The 18796-nt window shown below is 47.5% G+C and overlaps 1 protein-coding gene across 9 annotated transcripts in view; it reads right to left on the minus strand.

Moving 5' to 3' along the window:
- amph (amphiphysin) overlaps window positions 1-18796 on the minus strand; it is a 529225-nt gene that overhangs the window by 301484 nt on the left and 208945 nt on the right. For all 9 annotated transcript variants that reach the window (XM_085993363.1, XM_085993361.1, XM_085993365.1 and 6 more), the window contains exons 4-5: window positions 10792-10886; window positions 4345-4440 (exon numbers count right to left, since the gene is read on the minus strand). In XM_085993363.1, the coding sequence (XP_085849489.1) occupies window positions 4345-4440; window positions 10792-10886 (191 nt within the window). The remainder of the gene's footprint in view (window positions 1-4344; window positions 4441-10791; window positions 10887-18796) is intronic.

Genomic DNA, 18796 nt, shown 5'->3' on the forward strand with positions numbered 1-18796 from the left:
ACCTGCCAGAGACTCCTGCATCTGTTCCTGGAGTTCCAGCACCGCTGATCTTATGGATGGACCCAGAGGCAGAGGGTCGACATGCAGCTGAGCCTAGCTGGCAGAGTCCTGCGCCCTCCGACTAGGACTCTCCACTGTTGTCCCTGTCGCCACAATCTGCTGATGCTCACTTGTGAGCTGTGATACACCAGGTGACAACTCTACTCTATATCCCGAAGGTCCCACCGAGGTATGAGTGTCTGCGCTGGTGCTGGGTGCACTGAATTCTGTTGACGCTGCGCCCTCAGAGGTTGCAGCTTCCTCTGATGAGTCTAGAGGCTCAGCCTGTTCCTCCTGGCTAGTGGAGACGGCTGCTTGCGATGGTCCTGTGGGGGAGTAAAGGAAAGTCAAAGATGTGATGCCAAGGTTACATGCAAATTGCATATTGCTGATGATGATTAGTCCATCTGTTAGAGCTTCAGAATCATTATCAGCAACTCATGCAATGTCAATGAGAGAGATGGAAAACTATTCTGTCACCAGGTTGCTGTGATGCACCCCTCTGTCCATCCCCCACTTGCGCATCTTCCTCCACTCCTACGATCACCAGGACCGCCTCCTCCCAGGGGGTGAGTTGGGCTACTGAGGGTGGCCCTCCTCCTGTCCTCGCTCTTTCTCGCTTATTGTGAGCTCTCTTTTCCTGCAATGAGGGAGACAAGTCGAATTTGAGTGAGAATGGAGGAGTGAGTGTAGAGAATCCATAGCATAGATACTTAGAAGGAGACAAAGATGGAGTGAGGTGGCAAGACCAAGGGCCCTCCCTGTGTGTTGTCAGTTGTTTTCATAGCATCACAGTGATAGGGAGTGTGAGGGCTGCATAGTCGAATAGTTATGTGAATGTGACCAGAGAGAAAGGGAGTGGGTAAGGGTGCATGGATGTCAGTGTCAAGTGGGATGTGGAGGAAGAGATTGCTAAAGCTGAGTGCTGGTGAGGAAAGGCAATGGGGATCAACTTGAGGGTGATGGGAAATTCATACTCACTTTTCCAGTGCGCAGAAGGTCATGAAATCTCTTCCTGCACTGAATCCAGGTTCTGCGGGTTACTGGTAATGAGTTGACCTCCTCTGCCACCTGGATCCACACAGCCTTGGTCTGCTGGGGAGGCTTCTTCCTCCCTTACGGGAAGAGCACCTCTTTATGAGCTCTTGCTCCCTCAACTAAAGCCTGCAACGCAATGTCATCAAACCTCGGAGCAGCCCTAGCTTTCTCGCTGGCCATTCTTCCTCCAGGTCCCACTAACATGAAAGGCCAAAAGGTTGGCAGTCTGCAGAAGAAGCAAGGCTTGTTGCAGACCTTAAATGCAGCAGCAATGATGACGTCATCAGAGGTGACTTTCAGACTGGGAAAACTCATTTGCCATGGGTTCCCACACGTTGGAACTCAATTGGCCAACTAAGTTAAAATCGCATCAATCTCCCACATTGATTTAGATTCGGGTGGATAACACGAAATGCAGATTACACGACCCCAGCCCGCCCCTGAACTAAAATCCAGCCCATAGTGTTTGATTAACCTGAAAACTAAGCTCAGATATGTAGTATGATTTAAGGTGATTAGGAGAAGAACCAAAGGCAACATGAGGAAAAACTTTTTTACGCAGCGAGTCGTTAGTATCTGGAATGCACTGCCTGAGAGGGTGGTGGAGGCAGACTCAATCGTGGCTTTCAAAAGGGAGTTGGATAAGTGTCTGAGGGGAAAACTTTTGCAGGGCTGTGGGGAAAGGGCGGGGGAATAAGACTAGCTGAAGTGCTCTTGCAGAGAGCCGGCACGAGCTCGATGAGCTGAATGGCCTCCTTCTATGCTGTAACCATTCTACAGGAGACTTGAGAAGAAAGGGGTTTTTTTTGCTCTAGAGCTGTGAAGTTTAAAGAATGACCTTGAAGATTATGAAGGTTTATGATAGGGCGAATAGGGATTTCCACTAGTCAGCGAGACAGTCACCAGAGGGCACAAATTACACAGAGGTTGGTTAGAATGTTGGATTCAGCCCACAAAATTCTTTTCAATGGAATTAGAAATACACCAACACAGACTTGGTGAGCCAAGTGCCCTTTATCACTGCTGTAATCATCGAACCATAGAGGTTTACGGCACAGAAAGAGGCAATTTGACACATTGGGGGTGGTTTTAACCTGGCAGGAATGGGGCAGTGGTGCAATTATAATCGCCCCGGAAAACTTATTGACTTGTTCCTTCTGAATTCCCACCCATGCTAATTTAACTGGGTCCTTTCTTAAAGTGGCCGATGCGTCTGTCTGACTCAATGTGGGAGCCTCATTAATACGTGCAAATTGGGTGCTATGATGTCATTAGGACCCCAATGGCATTTTAACTGGTGGCTGAATGGGGCACTCGCCAGGGTTGCCTCACTCAGTGGGACCTGGTCCGCAGGAGGAAGAGGTCCTGTAAGGTATGTTTTAAATTTTCTTTTGTGGGCCGAAAAGGAGCAGGGGTTCTTGTCCGAGCCCCACAAGGTAAATCTGGGTCCCACAAAGGAACTCTGGGTCTTTGTTGCAAGGAGCTTTCTTCCCACTTCCTACACAATCTTGCTGAAACCCAATCCCCTGCAATCTACCTGAATTCCAGGTGCACACACCCAGCTGGTCCCAGTTAAAATCTCCCTTATTATTTCTGTGTCTCCTTGCTACAGTAATTGAAATCCAATCCCATCCCCACCTGTCCCCCACTCTCTCTGATTCTATGATATAACGGGGTAGATTTTCATCTTCACCGCCTGGGTAGTAATCTGGCAGGGGGACAGATCATACCGCCCTTTATACAACCCACCTGACTTTCATTCCATAGCATTTAAAGGCCTGTAGCAACTTAAAAGTGAAGGCACCAACTGAATAAGATTGACAGTAGAGCTGAAAGGCGTTCTATCAAGTCGTTGCTGTGAGGTCTGCAGATGGCCAAAGAGAGCACCAGATACGCCAATGCCCTGGTGAACATGTTGCTGGGCAATGTCAGGCCCACCATGGAGGCCCTGTTTGATGCGGGAGCCCAAGAAAATGCAATTATAATCTTCACAGGGCAATCCCAGAGCTGGTCTGAGCAGCTGAAATGACAACTTTAAGCCCCTCCTGGAGAATGCACAAGTCTTTTGTCTGGATTTATCATGCGGAATGACATGTAAAAATGTCGGCACACACTTTAAGAGCAGCTGAACAGTACCACTCTGCTAACGATCAACAATCCGGGATGCAATTGCTGAAAATAGTGATTTTAATTCCCGGTGGAAGCGGATGGCAATCCCACGCGCGGGGCGTGAATTGGCGGCCCAGCTGATTTTGACTGCCAGGCCTTGTTTGAATACTGCTGGTATTTCCTCGTCTATTTCTGGTGGAAAATGACAGCAGACCAGTGGAGAAGGATGGAAACCGGGAATCCCAGAGCCATCGGAAGAAAAGCCATCGGCACCAAGGCAAGACAGGGGTGTGGGGTGGGGGTGTTCCGAGAGTCTGGTATATGAAGGAGGGGGGGGAGCCTGGGCAGCAGCGGCCCAGATTCCCCTTCTGGGGACCAGAGGAGCACTCCTGCGCCACAGGTCCTCATTTGCATTTATTAATGAGACTCATGCCAGAGTCCAGTGGGAGCCTCATCAGTCGCCTAAACCAGCAGTGTTAAAATGGGGAATCAGCGGGAACAGAGCAGGAAATGGCGCCGTTCCATTTTAACAGTGCTCCTCCTCCGTTCCCACTGAGAGTTAAAATCACCCCTAATTTCTTTGTGAATAAGGTCACACAGAATAGGATATAAACTAAACAGGTAACAAATATACATGAAACAAATGACATGTTCACCATGTATATATGTTAATTATGTGTTATTAAACATACCAGGTAGATGTTGTCCACAACATTCCTGCTGCCGAGTTTCACACACGGGGGGGCATATGGGGAAATCGGATCGCACCCTCCCTACGACAATTAATGGATAGAAAATCGTGGAGGGGAGGCTCACCTGACTTCCTGTTCCCAGCATGCGAAGGTCTGCATATTTAACAGACCATATTAAGCAGGCATATGGATGTACTTATCATAGGCATACACTTAAGTATAGATTCAGTGGGGATAATTTGGAGTTTGGGTGATAGTGTTAAACAGGCAATATCGGATCAGTCACCTGTTATACATCTCTCCAGATTTTCATTTCCATTGACTTCATAAAAATCAGGATCGAAGTATACCAGGCAGTCGGTCCGATAACACCCGATTTACACTATAGCCCAAAGTCAAAATTACCCTCAGTAAATAGCAAGTAGAGTGACCCGTATCAATCCACCACTTTGTAATCACATGATACCTTAATATCAGGAAACTGGCCCAAGTACGTGTCCAGCGTTAACAAAGCCTGATCCACCAGCTTCTGGTGAAAGTCTGCCCACAGTAAATCAGAATTCTGAGAAACAAGGAAAGGATCATTTCAGAGTTTGTAATGACAACAGTATAGTGCATCAGGGTCTTAAGCGATTTACATCAAAAACCCGAATCACTCAGAGACAAATGGTCAATTGAATAATGGGAATTACAAGAATGCACAAGCAGATGGTAACACATGAATGATAAGTGGTGATTGGTCTGTAAATGGCCTGACCTGATACATTACCACACAGCAAGCTTCTCGGAAAACCTAGCAGAATGATGCATGTCCATTTACTCACACACACACACACGGATGCAGGTTCAGCACTTGGGTGTGAAAGTCTTCAAGTCAACATTACTTCTCTGTTTGCAGGAGTAAGTGGCATATAACTGGGAGAGAGCAAAGGCACATGGGAGGAGGAATGGCAATGTCAAGCCCTTGAGTTCCTTTGAAGGCATGCTCTCCAAACTATAGAGCAAGAGAACTTCGAGGGAACGGGGAAGGGTGAAACCAGAGCCCTCCCCGAATGTCCTTTAGAGAAGGAAACCTGCCCTCCTTACCTGGTCTGGCCTATATGTGCCTCCAGTCTCCAACCAACATGGTTGAGTCTTAACTGTCTTCTGAACTGGCCAAGCAAGCCATTCAGTTGTATCAAACTGCCTTCAAGAAGAAGGCCCATCAACACCTACTCACGGACTACTAGGAATGGGCAATAAATGCCAGCCTTGCCAGCGACACCCACATCCCGAGAATTTATTTTTGCTAAAAACTCAGGATTAATGCTACTCTTCTCCAGTTATTCTTTGTTCACTCACACAGGCATACACTCAAGCACATCATGAGATGCAGTATCTAAGCAGCTCGCAGCACCCTGCATCACTCACTCTAACTGTTGTCAGAACAGGTACTAAGGATAGTTTGAAGTGGGATTACCAGGCAAAGCACAGAGCTAGAGTAATCGGAACATGTGACGGTGCATGTGGCAGAACAGAGAACTAACTTTATCCTTCCTCAGCTGCAGAACCCAGGGATTTGGCTTTCCTGGGACCTGCATATAAGAGTAAATTGCGCTCTGAGCACACTCATTACATGCAGTCATTTGGGGCTGTGCGATCATCCTACAAGGTCCAGCAGTGACAGTGAACAACTTGCATTTATACAAAAGCAAAATACTGTGAATGCTGGAAATCTGAAATAAAAACTGAAAATGCTGGAAATACTCAGCAGGTCAGGCAGCATCTGTAGAGAGAGAAACATAAGAACATAAGAACATAAGAAATAGGAGCAGGAGTAGGCCAATCGGCCCCTCGAGCCTGCTCCGCCATTCAAAAAGATCATGGCTGATCTGATCCTAACCGCCAATCCACTATCACAGAACCATCTCCTGAATCTAACAGAATTAGACACACGAAATAGGAGCAGGATCAGGCTACACGGCCCCTGGGCCCGCTCCGCTACCTACAGGGCCATGACCGATCCGAACCTAGGCTCATGTCCAAATTCCTGCCCGCTCCCCGTAACCCTTAATTCCCTTTACTTCTAGGAAACTGTCTATTTCTGTTTTAAATTTATGTAATGATGTAGCTTCTACAGCTTTTTGGGGCAGCATATTCCATGGACCTACCACCCTCTGAGTGAAGTAGTTCCTCCTCATCTCAGTTTTGAAAGAGCAGCCCCTTATTCTAAGATTATGCCCCCTAGTTCTAGTTTCACCCATCATCGGGAACATCTTCCCCGCATCCACCCGATCCGACCCCTTCACAATCTTATATGTTTCAATAAGATCGCCTCTCATTCTTCTGAACTCCAATGAGTAGAGTCCCAATCTACTCAACCTCTCCTCATATGTCCATCCCCTCATCCCCGGGATTAACCGAGTGAACCTTCTTTGTACTGACTCGAGAGCAAGTATGTCTTTTCTTAAGTATGGACACCAAAACTGTATGCAGTATCCCAGGTGCGGCCTCACCAATACCTTGTACAACTGAAGCAATACCTCCCTATTTTTATATTCTATCCCTCTAGCAATGAAAGCCAACATTCCATTGGCCTTCTTAATCACTTGCTGCACCTGCATACTAACCTTTTGAGTTTCGTGCACCAGGACCCCCAGATCCCTTTGTACTTCAGTACTTTCAAGTTTCTTGCCATTAAGATAATAACTTGCTCTACGATTTTTCCTGCCAAAGTGCATAACCTCACACTTTCCAGTATTGTATTCCATCTGCCAAATCTCTGCCCACTTACTTAGCCTGTCGATGTCCCCTTGCAGGTTTTTTATGTCCTCCTCACTCACTACTTTCCCTCCCATCTTAGTATCATCTGCAAACTTTGATAGTTACACTCGGTCCCCTCCTCCAAATCGTTAATATAGATTGTAAAGAGTTGGGGACCCAGCACTGACCCCTGCGGAACACCACTAGTTACTGATTGCCAGTCTGAGAATGAACCATTTATCCCAACTCTCTGCCTTCTGTTAGATAGCCAATCCTCTATCCATGCCAGAATATTACCCCCAATCCTATGATTTTTTATCTTAAGCAATAATCTTTTGTGTGGCACCTTGTCAAATGCCTTTTGGAAGTCTAAATACACTACGTCCACTGGTTCCCCTTTATCCACCCTATATGTTACTTCCTCAAAGAACTCCAGCAAATTTGTCAAACATGACTTCCCCTTCATAAAACCATGCTGACTTTGTCCCATTAAATTATGATTATCCAAATGTCCTGTTACTGTCTCCTTACTAATGGAGTCCAAAATTTTACCTACCACAGATGTTAGGCTAACCGGTCTAGTGTTTCCAGCCTTCTGTCTACTGCCCTTTTTAAATAAGGGTGTTACATTAGCAGTTTTCCAGTCTGCTGGGACCTTTGCCGAGTCCAGGGAGTTTTAGAAAATTATTACTAATGCATCCACAATCCCTACCGCCACTTCCCTCAAGACCCTAGGATGTAAGCCATCAGGTCCAGGTGATTTATCCGCCTTGAGTCCCATTATTTTACCGAGTACCACTTCCTTAGTGATTTTGATCGTGTTTAGCTCCTCCCCCCCTTTAGCCCCCTGTTTGTCCAGTGTTGGGATATTCTTAGTGTCTTCTACTGTAAAGACTGATGTAAAATATTCAGTGTTTTTGCCATCTCCATATTTCCCACCATTAATTTCCCGGTCTCATCCTCTAAGGGACCAACATTTACTTTAGCCACCCTTTTTCTTTTTATATAACTATAAAAACTATCTGTTTTTATATTTTTTGCTAATTTACTTTCATAATCTATCTTCCCTTTCTTAATCAATCTTTTTGTTATTTTTTGCTGTCTTTTAAAGTTTTCCCAATCCTCTATCCTCCCACTAGATTTGGCTACCTTATATGCCCTTGTTTTTAGTCGAATACTATCCTTAATTTCTTTACTTAGCCACGGATGGCTGTCTTTTCTTTTACACCCTTTTCTTCTCAGTGGAATATATTTTTTTTGGAAGTTGTAAAATAACTCCTTAAATGTACACCACTGATCATGTATCGTCTTACCCTTTAATCTATTTTCCCAATCCACTCTACTCAATTCCGCTCTCATACCTTCATAGTCTCCTTTATTCAAGCTTAGCACGCTTGTTTGAGATCCAACCTTCTCACCCTCTAATTGAATATGGAATTCAACCATGTTATGGTCACTCATTCCAAGGGGATCCTTTACTAGGACATTTTTAATTAATCCCGTCTCGTTACACAGGACCAGATCTAAGGTTGCTTGCCCCCTGGTTGGTTCAGTTACATACTGCTCAAGAAACCCATCCCTAATACACTCAATGAACTCATCCTCAAGGCTGCTCTGCCCAATTTGATTTGTCCAATTAATATGATAGTTGAAATCCCCCATAATTATAGATGTTCCCTTATTACAAGCCTCAACTATTTCCTGATTGATACTCCGTCCAACAGAGTTGCCACTGTTCGGAGGCCTATAGACTACGCCCACTAGTATTTTTTTCCCCTTATTATTCCTTACCTCCACCCAAACTGTTTCATTATCCTGATCTTTTGACCCAATATCATTTCTCTGTATTACAGTGATTCCTTCCTTTATTAACATAGCCACCCCACCTCCCCTTCCTTCCTGCCTGTCCTTCCTGATCGTTAAATAACCTGGTATGTTTAATTCCCAGGCATTGTCACCATGCAGCCATGTTTCTGATCATACCCATATGCAGTTATTTGTGCCATTAACTCATCTATTTTGTTACGAATGCTACGTGCATTCAGATAGAGAACTTTCAAAGATGTTTTGTGACACTTAGTTCCTGCTTTTGCCCTTTTTATTACTTTACCTTTTACTCCATACCTTCTGCCCCTTACTGACACGCTCTGGTTTTTAATTTCCCCACTGCTACCTAAGTCTATTACCTTCTCTGTTGTCATTTTTATTATTTGCTCTCTAGGAACCTCCCCCCCACTAGTTAGTTTAAAGCCCTCTCTACAGCCCTAGTTATATGATCCGCCAGGACTCTAGTCCCAGCACTGGCCAAGTGAAGCCTGTCCCAACGGAACAGCTCCCTCCTGCCCCAGTACTGGTGCCAGTGTCCCAGGAAGCAAAACCCATTTCTCCCACACCAGTCTTTGAGCCACGCATTTAACTCTCTAATTTTATTTGTCCTAGCCAAATTCGCTCGTGGCTCAGGTAATAATCCAGAGATTATTACCCTTGTGGTTCTGCTTTTTAATTTGGCCCCTAGCTGCTCAAACTCCCTCAGCAGAACCTCCTTCCTTGTCCTATCTATGTCGTTGGTACCAACATGGACCACGACAGCTGGATCCTCCCCCTCCCACTCCAAGTTTCTCTCCAGTCCAGAGGAGATGTCCTTAACCCTGGCACCGGGCAGGCAACACAGCCTTTGGGACTCTCGCTCTCGGCTGCAGAGAACTCTATCTATCCCCCTAACGATACTATCCCCTACCACTACAACATTTCTTTTAACTCCCCCCACTTGAATGGCCCCCTGCTCCACGGTGCTGTGGCCAGGTTGCTCATCCTCCCTGCAGTCCCTGCTCCTGTCCCCACAGGGAGTAAGAGCCTCGAACCTGTTGGACAAGTGCAAGGGCTGCGGCTCCTCCAACACTACCTCCTGGATCCCCGTACCTGCCTCACTTCTAAACAGAGTTAACGTTTCAGGTCAATGACCCTTCTTCAGAGAAGCAAAGGGGTTTAAGGAGGGAATTCCAGAGCTTAGGGCTTAGGCAGCTGATGGCACGGCCACCAATGGTGGAACGATGAAATTCGGGGATCTGCAAGAGACCCAAATTGGAAGAGTGCAGAGATCTTGGAGGATTGTAGGGCTGAAGGAGATTACAGAGATAGGGAGGGGTGATGAAGGGATTTGAAAACAAGGATGGGAATTTTAAAATCAAGGTGTTGCTGAACCAGGAGCCAATGTAAGTCAGCAAGTACAGGGATGATGGGTGAATGGGCTTTAATGGGAGTTAGGATACGGGCAGCAGAGTTTTGGATGAGCTCAAGTTTACGGAGGGTGCAAGGTGGGAGGTTGAACAAGAGATCATTGGAATAGTCATGTCTAGAGGTAACAAAAGCATAGACGAGGGTTTTAGCAGCAGATGAGCTGAGGCACGGCAGAGACAGGCGATGTTATGCTGGAAGTAAGGGGAAGCACCAGGCAAAGATATGGTAAAAAGGCACATACAAATCACTTATAGGGAAATAATTTGGTTGTGCTTTATTCTAACTTTTTCCAGAGAATTTAATTCCCATATTCAGTATTTAGATTATACCAACCAAAAATCCAGCAAACAGCTTTAAGTCCTTGCCATACAAGGCCGGGACATCACTGGCATTTATCACCCATGTGCATAGCATCAGAAGATTGGAGAGTCCCACTAGGACTAATTTGCATCTGATTAACATTACATTAATCATTTAAATGAGCTGTTGCGTCACAGTGCGAGTGCACTTTAGGCCAACATAAAAGGCCGGCCAGATGCTACAGCATAGGGATCGCCACCTAATTTCCTGTCTCAGTTACCCAATCCATGTCAGATGGACCAATCTCAACAGTCCAAAAATCTGTCCTTTGATATCTGCCTAGATACAAGTGTTTAATGAGTAGCCAACATAGATTTTAGTTTGAAGTGAAGCCAACAGTTTGTGGGCAGGCAAAATGAAAGGTAGCAATCTTTATAATAATATACAATGCTTACATTTCTATAGCACCTTCTCAGGTCAAAATGTCTCAAAGCATTTTCCACATAAAGTTCAACCAGTCCCACATGAACAGCAATGAGATGAATTAGCAGTTGATGCTCAGATGTTTTTAATGGCCTTCCCAGCATCAATCTTCCTTATAGAGGAAGCTTACCCCATGTAGGCTTGGTCTTACCTGTCCAACAGTTTTAATGTCATCCCTGCCATACCATTCAGGCTCGTACACCTCATGTAGTGACTCTGTGAGCTTCGTGGAGGCTTCCTGCATCCCTGAAGAAATTAAATAGAACAGATTGTCAGCACCTTTAGTACACAAGGCGTACACTCACACATTAATTTTGTATAGTAATGTGTGCATGCCTGTTGACACTTTTGTTTCAACGCATATGCATTATTCCACCTTCAAGCAATAGAAAATAGAGATAAGTGGGGATCTTTTGACTACCTTTCAAGATTTACAGCCCAATCAAACAATAAGGGTGACAAAAGGTCATCAACATGAAACATTAACTCTGTTTCTCTCTCCACAGATGCTGTCTGACCTGCTGAGCATTTCCAGCATTTTCTGTTTTTATTTCAGTTTAAAGCATCCAGCTTTTGTATTGGAAGTCAATGACGTTTCTCCCTGAGATTGGACTGTACTGGTCAATTGTTGACCGTAAGAACAGTGGGTGAGAGGGAAATGAAAGGTCATACTCACATGAGTGAAGTGGTGAGAGCAGCAATGGTATTGGAGGCCTGGAGTCTGGAGGCAGAATTTTCCTCTGTTTGCACTGCTTCAGCAGCAGGAAATGGGGCACAGACACACACCCACCGCCCCCACCGCATCTCTGCCCATTTTATAGCCCTCCAAATTTTCTAGTGGAAGTTACAGTGGTTCAGATAAGTGCTTGCCCAAAATGGGCGGGTGTATTTAAATTAGGCAATAAAGACAATGACATCATGGGCTAGATTTTCAGTTGCTTGCGCCAGCAGTTAGCGCCTTAAGAGAAGTGATTTTCGGGCGCTATGCGTGTAGCGCCCGGGCGCAACGCAGTTTGCGCCTCGCCCCAAATTAAGTTGCCCGTTAGCGCCGGCGCAAAGTTTAGCGGCCGCCTGGATGCGCGCGCAGAAAATGACGTCACATCCTCGTGCAACGCCCTTTGGCCGCCCCGAATCCAAACTTCAGTCGGACCGCCCCATTGTGCGGCTGGCGTCCAGAGCGTTTGTAAAATGGAACGCAACACACCCTGGGGAGCGCAAATTAAAGGGCACTGCTCCTGCACTATAAAAGGCAGTCTGCATGTGTTGTCTGGAAGGCTCCAGTATGTTGTTGTGAACGGTGTATTTATGTTTCCGGCCACCACCTCCTCCTCCTCCTCCTCCTCCTCCTCCTCTTTTCCCCCCCAGACTCTGCCTTTGAAAAAAACACATGCACCCTTCCCCTTTAAGAGCTCACTGGCACCAGAGTGTCTGCCGTGCGCTGCGCCCGAGCTCGGGTGTTGCGCTCTGCACCGCCGGCTTAGCGCCTAAAGATAGTAGTGGAACGCCTCTTTTAGCGCTCCACCACTCTCTTAGGGTGAAGCCACTGAATTTCCGGCAACGGGGCGCTACTTTGGGGCGGGCGCTAACTTCGGGCGGGCGCTAAGGTTAGCGCCCCAAAACTGTCTATACTGAAAATCTAGCCCCTGATGTTTTCCATCATAATCAACTTCGCAATGCTGGATTCCAACAACAGTATACAATAGAGCATCTAGTATTGCTAGGAAAGGCTCAATGGAGCCCAGCACGTAAAGACCCGAACAATCGATTGAGGTACAATAGAGTGTCAATTCTACATTGGTAGATTTTGCCATTTCATTGCACCAAGAATTTTTTTCTCCTATAAGGCCACCTGTCCCATTAAGGTGCTGCAGGCGGTGGTCACCCGTAGCAATGGACATTTCCTGCCCCCCACCACCTCCAACTGGTGAGTTCCCAAGCACAGCTGGGAATCCCACCAAAACCATTTCATTGAGGGTGACTCTGGTAAGTTTGCAGGGGTTAGTTGTAGTGTATGTGCCTTTAAGTCAGAACTACTTTTACAGCTCCTGTATACTGTAGTACCGGCAGTGACCACACCGGTATATAAGCTTTGCGCATGCCTCTGTACCCCCAGTCTTGAGACTACCCTCCTCCAGTAAAGACCTGTTTATTGTTGATGTACAGTATCCGTGTGATTATTTAATAACAGCATATCCTCTGAATCACGGATCCAACAGTGGCGACGAGTGTCAATTCGAATCTACCTGCAACATAAAAAAAATTTTTTTTAAATAGTCGAGGCCAGGAACACGGGCGTCGACCACGAGCAACCGCCCAGCCGTCAGGCAGAGATTGAACTTCGCAGGGGAGGCTGTGGAGAGCTGGGCTTGGTTCCCCAGCCATGACGAGCAGCAAGAGACCGACGACAGGTCCAGCGCAGACCCTTCCCGAGCAGCGGCGGCTGGAGCCGACCGATGGCGGAGAGAAAGCCGAGCAGCGCGACGGGGAAAGACAGAGGGTCAAGAGCGCAGGGCGCAGCCGGGGGTTGAACACCGAGCGGCGTCGAGATAAAAGAAAACAAACCGGAGAGAGAGAGGGTAAAGAAACAGCCGGGTTCTAGACTGAGCGGTGTCGAAAAATATAAAAAGAAGAACGCGCAGAGCACAGCCAGGGCTAATGGGCTGAACAGGGTCTGCGGGGCGAAGAAAGGGGAGTGCGGGAGACGCCATTGAGCCGCGGAGAAGAAGGAAGAGCGCGGGAGACGCCATTTTTAGAAGCCGCAGTGGAGAAGAAGGGCGAGCGCGGGAAGGAAGGAAAGCGCGGGAGACGCCATTTTGTGCCAGCGGAGAAGAAGGGGAAGCGCGGGAGGTGCCATTTTTGACAGTTAACTCACACCCAAGGATGCCGAAGAGTGGCAGTATCTCTACGTTCGACAATGAAGTCGAAGATTGGGCGACATATGTGGAACGTATTGAGGTGTACTGCAGGGCGAATGAAGTGCCAGATGCTAATAAAGCACTGGTTCTGTTAAATTCCATGGGTGCAAAAACTTATGGGTTACTGCGAAATCTAATAACCCCAGAGAAGCCGGTAAACAAGAATTTTGAAAGCATCGTAGAAATCCTACAGGACCACTTAAACCCCACACCGCTGCTGATAGCAGAACGATTTAAGTTCCATAAAAGGAACCAACACAAAGACGAAAGCAATGCTGAGTACCTAACGGAACTGCGCAAGCTATCGAAACACTGCCAATTTGGAGCGGGACTAGCAGATACATTAAGGGACAAGCTTGTGTGTGGGCTACAGAGTGAAGGAACCCAGAAACGGCTTCTGTTGGAAAAGGATCTTACGCTGGACAAAGCTTTCAGTATGGCAGTATCACACGAAGCAGCCGCAAGGGGCGCTGCAGAGATACAATGGGGACCGCAAGAATATGGCACCAATGAAATGTCCTATGGAACAGGGAAGTGCTGTCGCTGCGGCAGAACAACACATGACCAGAAAGATTGTTGGTTCAAGCACCAAGTGTGCAGACAGTGTGGGAAAGCAGGACACATAGCAAGAGTCTGCAGGTCTGGGAAGAAAACCAACAGTAAGGAATCTCCACAGGAGAAGTACAAAAAGGTACACCAGATGATGGACAGTGGTTCAGATGAACAGAAAAGTGACACAGACTCCGGAAGCAAGGAGCTGGGTTGTCTGAAACTACATAATGTAACCGAAATGGAGGATCACCAGACTATCTGGGTTACACTCAAGATAGACGGAGTCCAAGTGAAAATGGAATCGGACACAGGGTCAGCTCTAACAGTCATAAATCAAAGAGACTACAAGCGGCTATTTTCACACATACCCTTGAAAGCTACAGAGATTGTCTTGAAGACGGGTGCTCCGGTTTCCTCCCACAATCCAAAGATGTGCGGGTTAGGTTGATTGGCTATGATAAATTGACCCTTAGTGTTAGGGGGATTAAATACGTGGGGTTACGGGGATAGGGTGGGATATGTGTTGGTGTAGGGGTTACGGGAATCGGGTGGGATATGTGTCGGTGCAGGCTCGATGGGCCGAAATGGCCTCTATCTGCACTGTGAGGTTTCTGTGATTCTGTGATTTCTGTGACGTATACGGGGCAAAAAGTCTACCCCAAAGGAAAAATAAGGGTGAAAGTGACATATAAAGGCCAGGAAATACCTAAAATGGATATATATGTATTGCCAGATGGAGGACCACCACTGCTAGGACGTGAATGGATCCAGAAGATACAATTAGATTGGCATTCCATACAGGCACTGAAGGTTGAGGCCAAAAAGGATGACGACGTCACACCTGGACGACTGTCAAAAATGCTAACTGACGCAAAAGAAGTGTTCCAGGAGGGACTAGGAGCACTAAAAGGAATAACAGCAACGATTAAAATAGAGGAAAATGCAAGCCCAAAGTTTCTGAAGGCCAGACCAGTGCCTTATGCGATCAGAACAGCTGTTGAAGCAGAGCTGGAAGGGTTGGAACGTTCAGGAGTACTGTTCAAAGTGGACTGGAGCGAGTGGGCTACACCCATCGTTCCTGTAATGAAGAGGTCGTTGAGTAATATGCCTGGGGAACCAAAGAAGGTCCGCATCTGTGGGGATTTTAAGGTGACAGTGAACCCAGTCCTTCACACGGTACAAAATCCGCTTCCACGAATTGAGGATATTTTCGCCTCGCTATCTGGAGGTAAACGCTTCACCAAAATTGATCTAGCCCAGGCGTACTTGCAAATGGAGGTAGAAGAAGCTTCGAAACAATACCTTACAATCAACACTCATAAAGGTCTCTATCAATACAACCGGCTGGTGTTTGGAGTTGCATCAGCTCCGGCTATTTGGCAAACGGCAATGGATCAAGTCCTGCAAGGGATTCCAGGGACCCAGGGCTAAAAATTCGGTATCGCCGCACCAGGTCTTTAGTGCCCGAAATTTTGCGCTCGCCCGGATTCCCGTAGCGCCCGCCTGAAATTCAGTTGCGCCGCCCCAAGACGGAGGCGGGCGCTATTGCAGGGTTTGGCCGCCTCGTTTGGGGCAATGAAAGTCAGTTTCAGGCGTCCAGCTACCGCTGCGGCACCCGATGCGGTGCGGCAGGCTGGGGTACTGCAGGCCTCCTCCTTCTCTTAAGGAGGAGCTGCCTGCAGCCGTGAGATCGCCGCTGGATTCCCCCGGCAAATGAGCCCGGCACCACGGAGAAGTGCCGGGCTCGCGGGAGTCAGACACCAATGCCGCGGGGGGGTGGTGCAGGAGTCCGGGGAGGGAGGTGCGGCCAGGCGGCCGCCGGGAAAGCAGCCGGCCGCCCCTCCACCTTTATGCGCCGGCCTCTCGGAGCTGCAAGGCACCGTTTTTCAAACGCTGTTTGCGGCCGCTACGGGCGAGGCGGCCGCAACTGAATTTGGCCATCGGCACGGAATAGCATTGGAACCGGGGCGCTGCGCACACCGATGACATCATCGGTGCCGGCGCAGCGCTACCGGCTAACGCCGATGTTAGGGACCAACTGAATTTCGGGCGCTAAAAAACTTCCGGCGCAAACCACTCTATAGCCAATAAGTGGGCGCAAACGCGACTGAATTTCTAGGCCCCAGTGTTATTTGGACGACATCTTGGTCACGGGCGAAAATGACGGTGATCACCTCGCCAACTTGGAGAAGGTGCTCACCAGATTAAAGGAGTATGGGCTACGAGCTAATCGCCACAAGTGCGAGTTTTTCCAGAAACAGATCTCGTATTGTGGCCACGTCATCGATGAAGAGGGGTTACATAAGTCCCCTGACAAGATTGAGGCAGTAGTCAAGGCTCCAGCACCGGAAAATGTGTCACAGCTGAGGTCGTTCCTCGGGCTGGCAAACTACTACCACAAGTTCTTACCAAATTTATCTATGGTATTACACCCACTGAACACCCTACTGCGAACAGGGGTACCATGGAAGTGGGATGACGAACGTAGACGAGCTTTGCAGAAGTGTAAAGAATAGATCACATCAACAGAGGTATTGGCCCATTTCAACCCAGCACTACCAATTCGTTTGGCATGTGATGCATCACCCTATGGTATTGGAGCGGTGCTGTCGCACAAATTCCCAGATGGGTTGGAGAGGCCAGTAGCCTTTGCGTCTCGGTCACTAACCTCAGCCGAGCGCAACTACGCCCAGATTGACAGGGAGGCCCTCAGCCTAGTATGGGGAGTAAAAAAATTCAACCACTATCTGCATGGGCAGAAGTTCACCTTGCTGACTGACCACCAACCACTTGCCTCCATCTTTAATCCTAAGAAGGGCGTTCCAGTGATGACTGCACAGCGGTTACAAAGATGGTCCCTGTTCCTAGGGGCGAATCAATATGAAATAGAATATAAAGGCACGAAACAGCATGGGAACGCTGATGGGCTATCGTGCCTGCCACTGCCTACTGTGGAGGAAGCACCAGCAGTGGACCCCATCGAGATATTTTATTCGTCAATAATTGAACGATTGCCAGTAACAAACGCGGATATAGAGAAGGAGACCCGCAATGATCCGACGCTGTCGCGGGTATATGAATTGACGGTGAGGGGATGGCCAACACATGGCGACTCACTGTTGCCAGCATTCTCATCCAGAAGAGAACAGCTGTCAGTATGCCAGGGGACAGTGATGTGTGGATCCAGAGTGGTGATTCCACCCAAGTTAAGGGAGAGAGTGCTAAATGAGCTACATGAAGGTCATCTGGGGGGAGTGAAAATGAAAAGCCTTGCTAGGGCTTATGTGTGGTGGCCGGGAATCGATCAACAAATCGAAGACCTAACTAAGAGCTGCTTAGGATGCCAGAAGGTCCAAAATGCACCACCACATGCCCCTCTACTCCCATGGGAGTGGCCCTCCTCTCCATGGCAACGGGTGCATATTGATTTCGCTGGTCCATTCATGGACTCAATGTTCTTAATAGCAGTGGATGCTCATTCAAAGTGGCCTGAGGTGATAAAAATGTCTTCAACCACTACAGAGAAAACGATTGCAGTCCTACGGACCATATTTGCCAGAAACGGGTTGCCAGAGCAGATTTGCTCTGATAATGGACCACAGTTTGTGTCCGACGAGTTCCAAAAATTTATGAGAAGGAATGGGGTAAGGCATTACACATCCGCCCCGTATCATCCAGCCACAAATGGATTGGCTGAGAGGTTCGTACAAACCTTTAAGAAGGCGATAAAGGCCATGTGCGACAATGAAATTCCACTACAGCATAAGATGGACAATTTCTTATTAGCCTACCGAAACGCGACACATGCAGTTACCAACCAGACCCCGGCCATGATGTTCTTTAACCGAAGGTTGAGATCTCGTCTGGACTTGCTCAGACCAAATGTGCGAAGAAATGTTGAGGACAAACAATTCCAGCACATCAATGAGAAGCCGACAAGGAGCTTCAATGTAGGGCAACCAGTCTTGGCCCGTGACTATCGAACAGAGAAATGGCAACCCGGAACGATATGTACAAGGCAGGGGCCATTAATGTACACAGTGGATGTCAGGGAGAACATTGTGAGACGCCACGTCGATCAGATCTTAGCGTCACAGGAACGCGTCAACCCCATGTCTCGAGTACCTGGGGATGAACCCGACATACCGGTAGCATCTACTTCAGACCCAGTAGCAGTGGAACCCGATGAACTACCCGATGAAAAGGGGTCAGAATCGCCTCTGCACCAAGAACAAGAACCTCCGGAAAAGCGCTATCCCAAAAGGGTCAGGAAGCCGCCCCAAAGACTGAATCTATAAATGGACTTTTGTTGTTTAATCTACATGTTGAAATGTTAATTGTTATTTGAATATTAGGGGTACTACTAATCTAAAAGGGGAGGAATTGTAGTGTATGTGCCTTTAAGTCAGCACTACTTTTACAGCTCCTGTATACAGTAGTACCGGCAGTGACCACACCGGTATATAAGCTTTGCGCATGCCTCTGTACCCCCAGTCTTGAGACTACCCTCCTCCAGTAAAGACCTGTTTATTGTTGGTGTACAGCATCCGTGTGATTATTTAATAACAGCATATCCTCTGAATCATGGATCCAACATTAGTGGTAGTGAGATGGGTTTTCCAGAGGGAGATCAGAGGTTTCCCCTCGCTATAAATGGCTGTTTAGCCTTTTCTACGGGGTTTCTGCCAA

The sequence above is a fragment of the Somniosus microcephalus genome, chromosome 7 (genome assembly GCF_052327205.1).
Source record: "Somniosus microcephalus isolate GS21.2 chromosome 7, FLI_Smic_1.0, whole genome shotgun sequence".
Classification (NCBI taxonomy): Eukaryota; Metazoa; Chordata; class Chondrichthyes; order Squaliformes; family Somniosidae; genus Somniosus; species Somniosus microcephalus.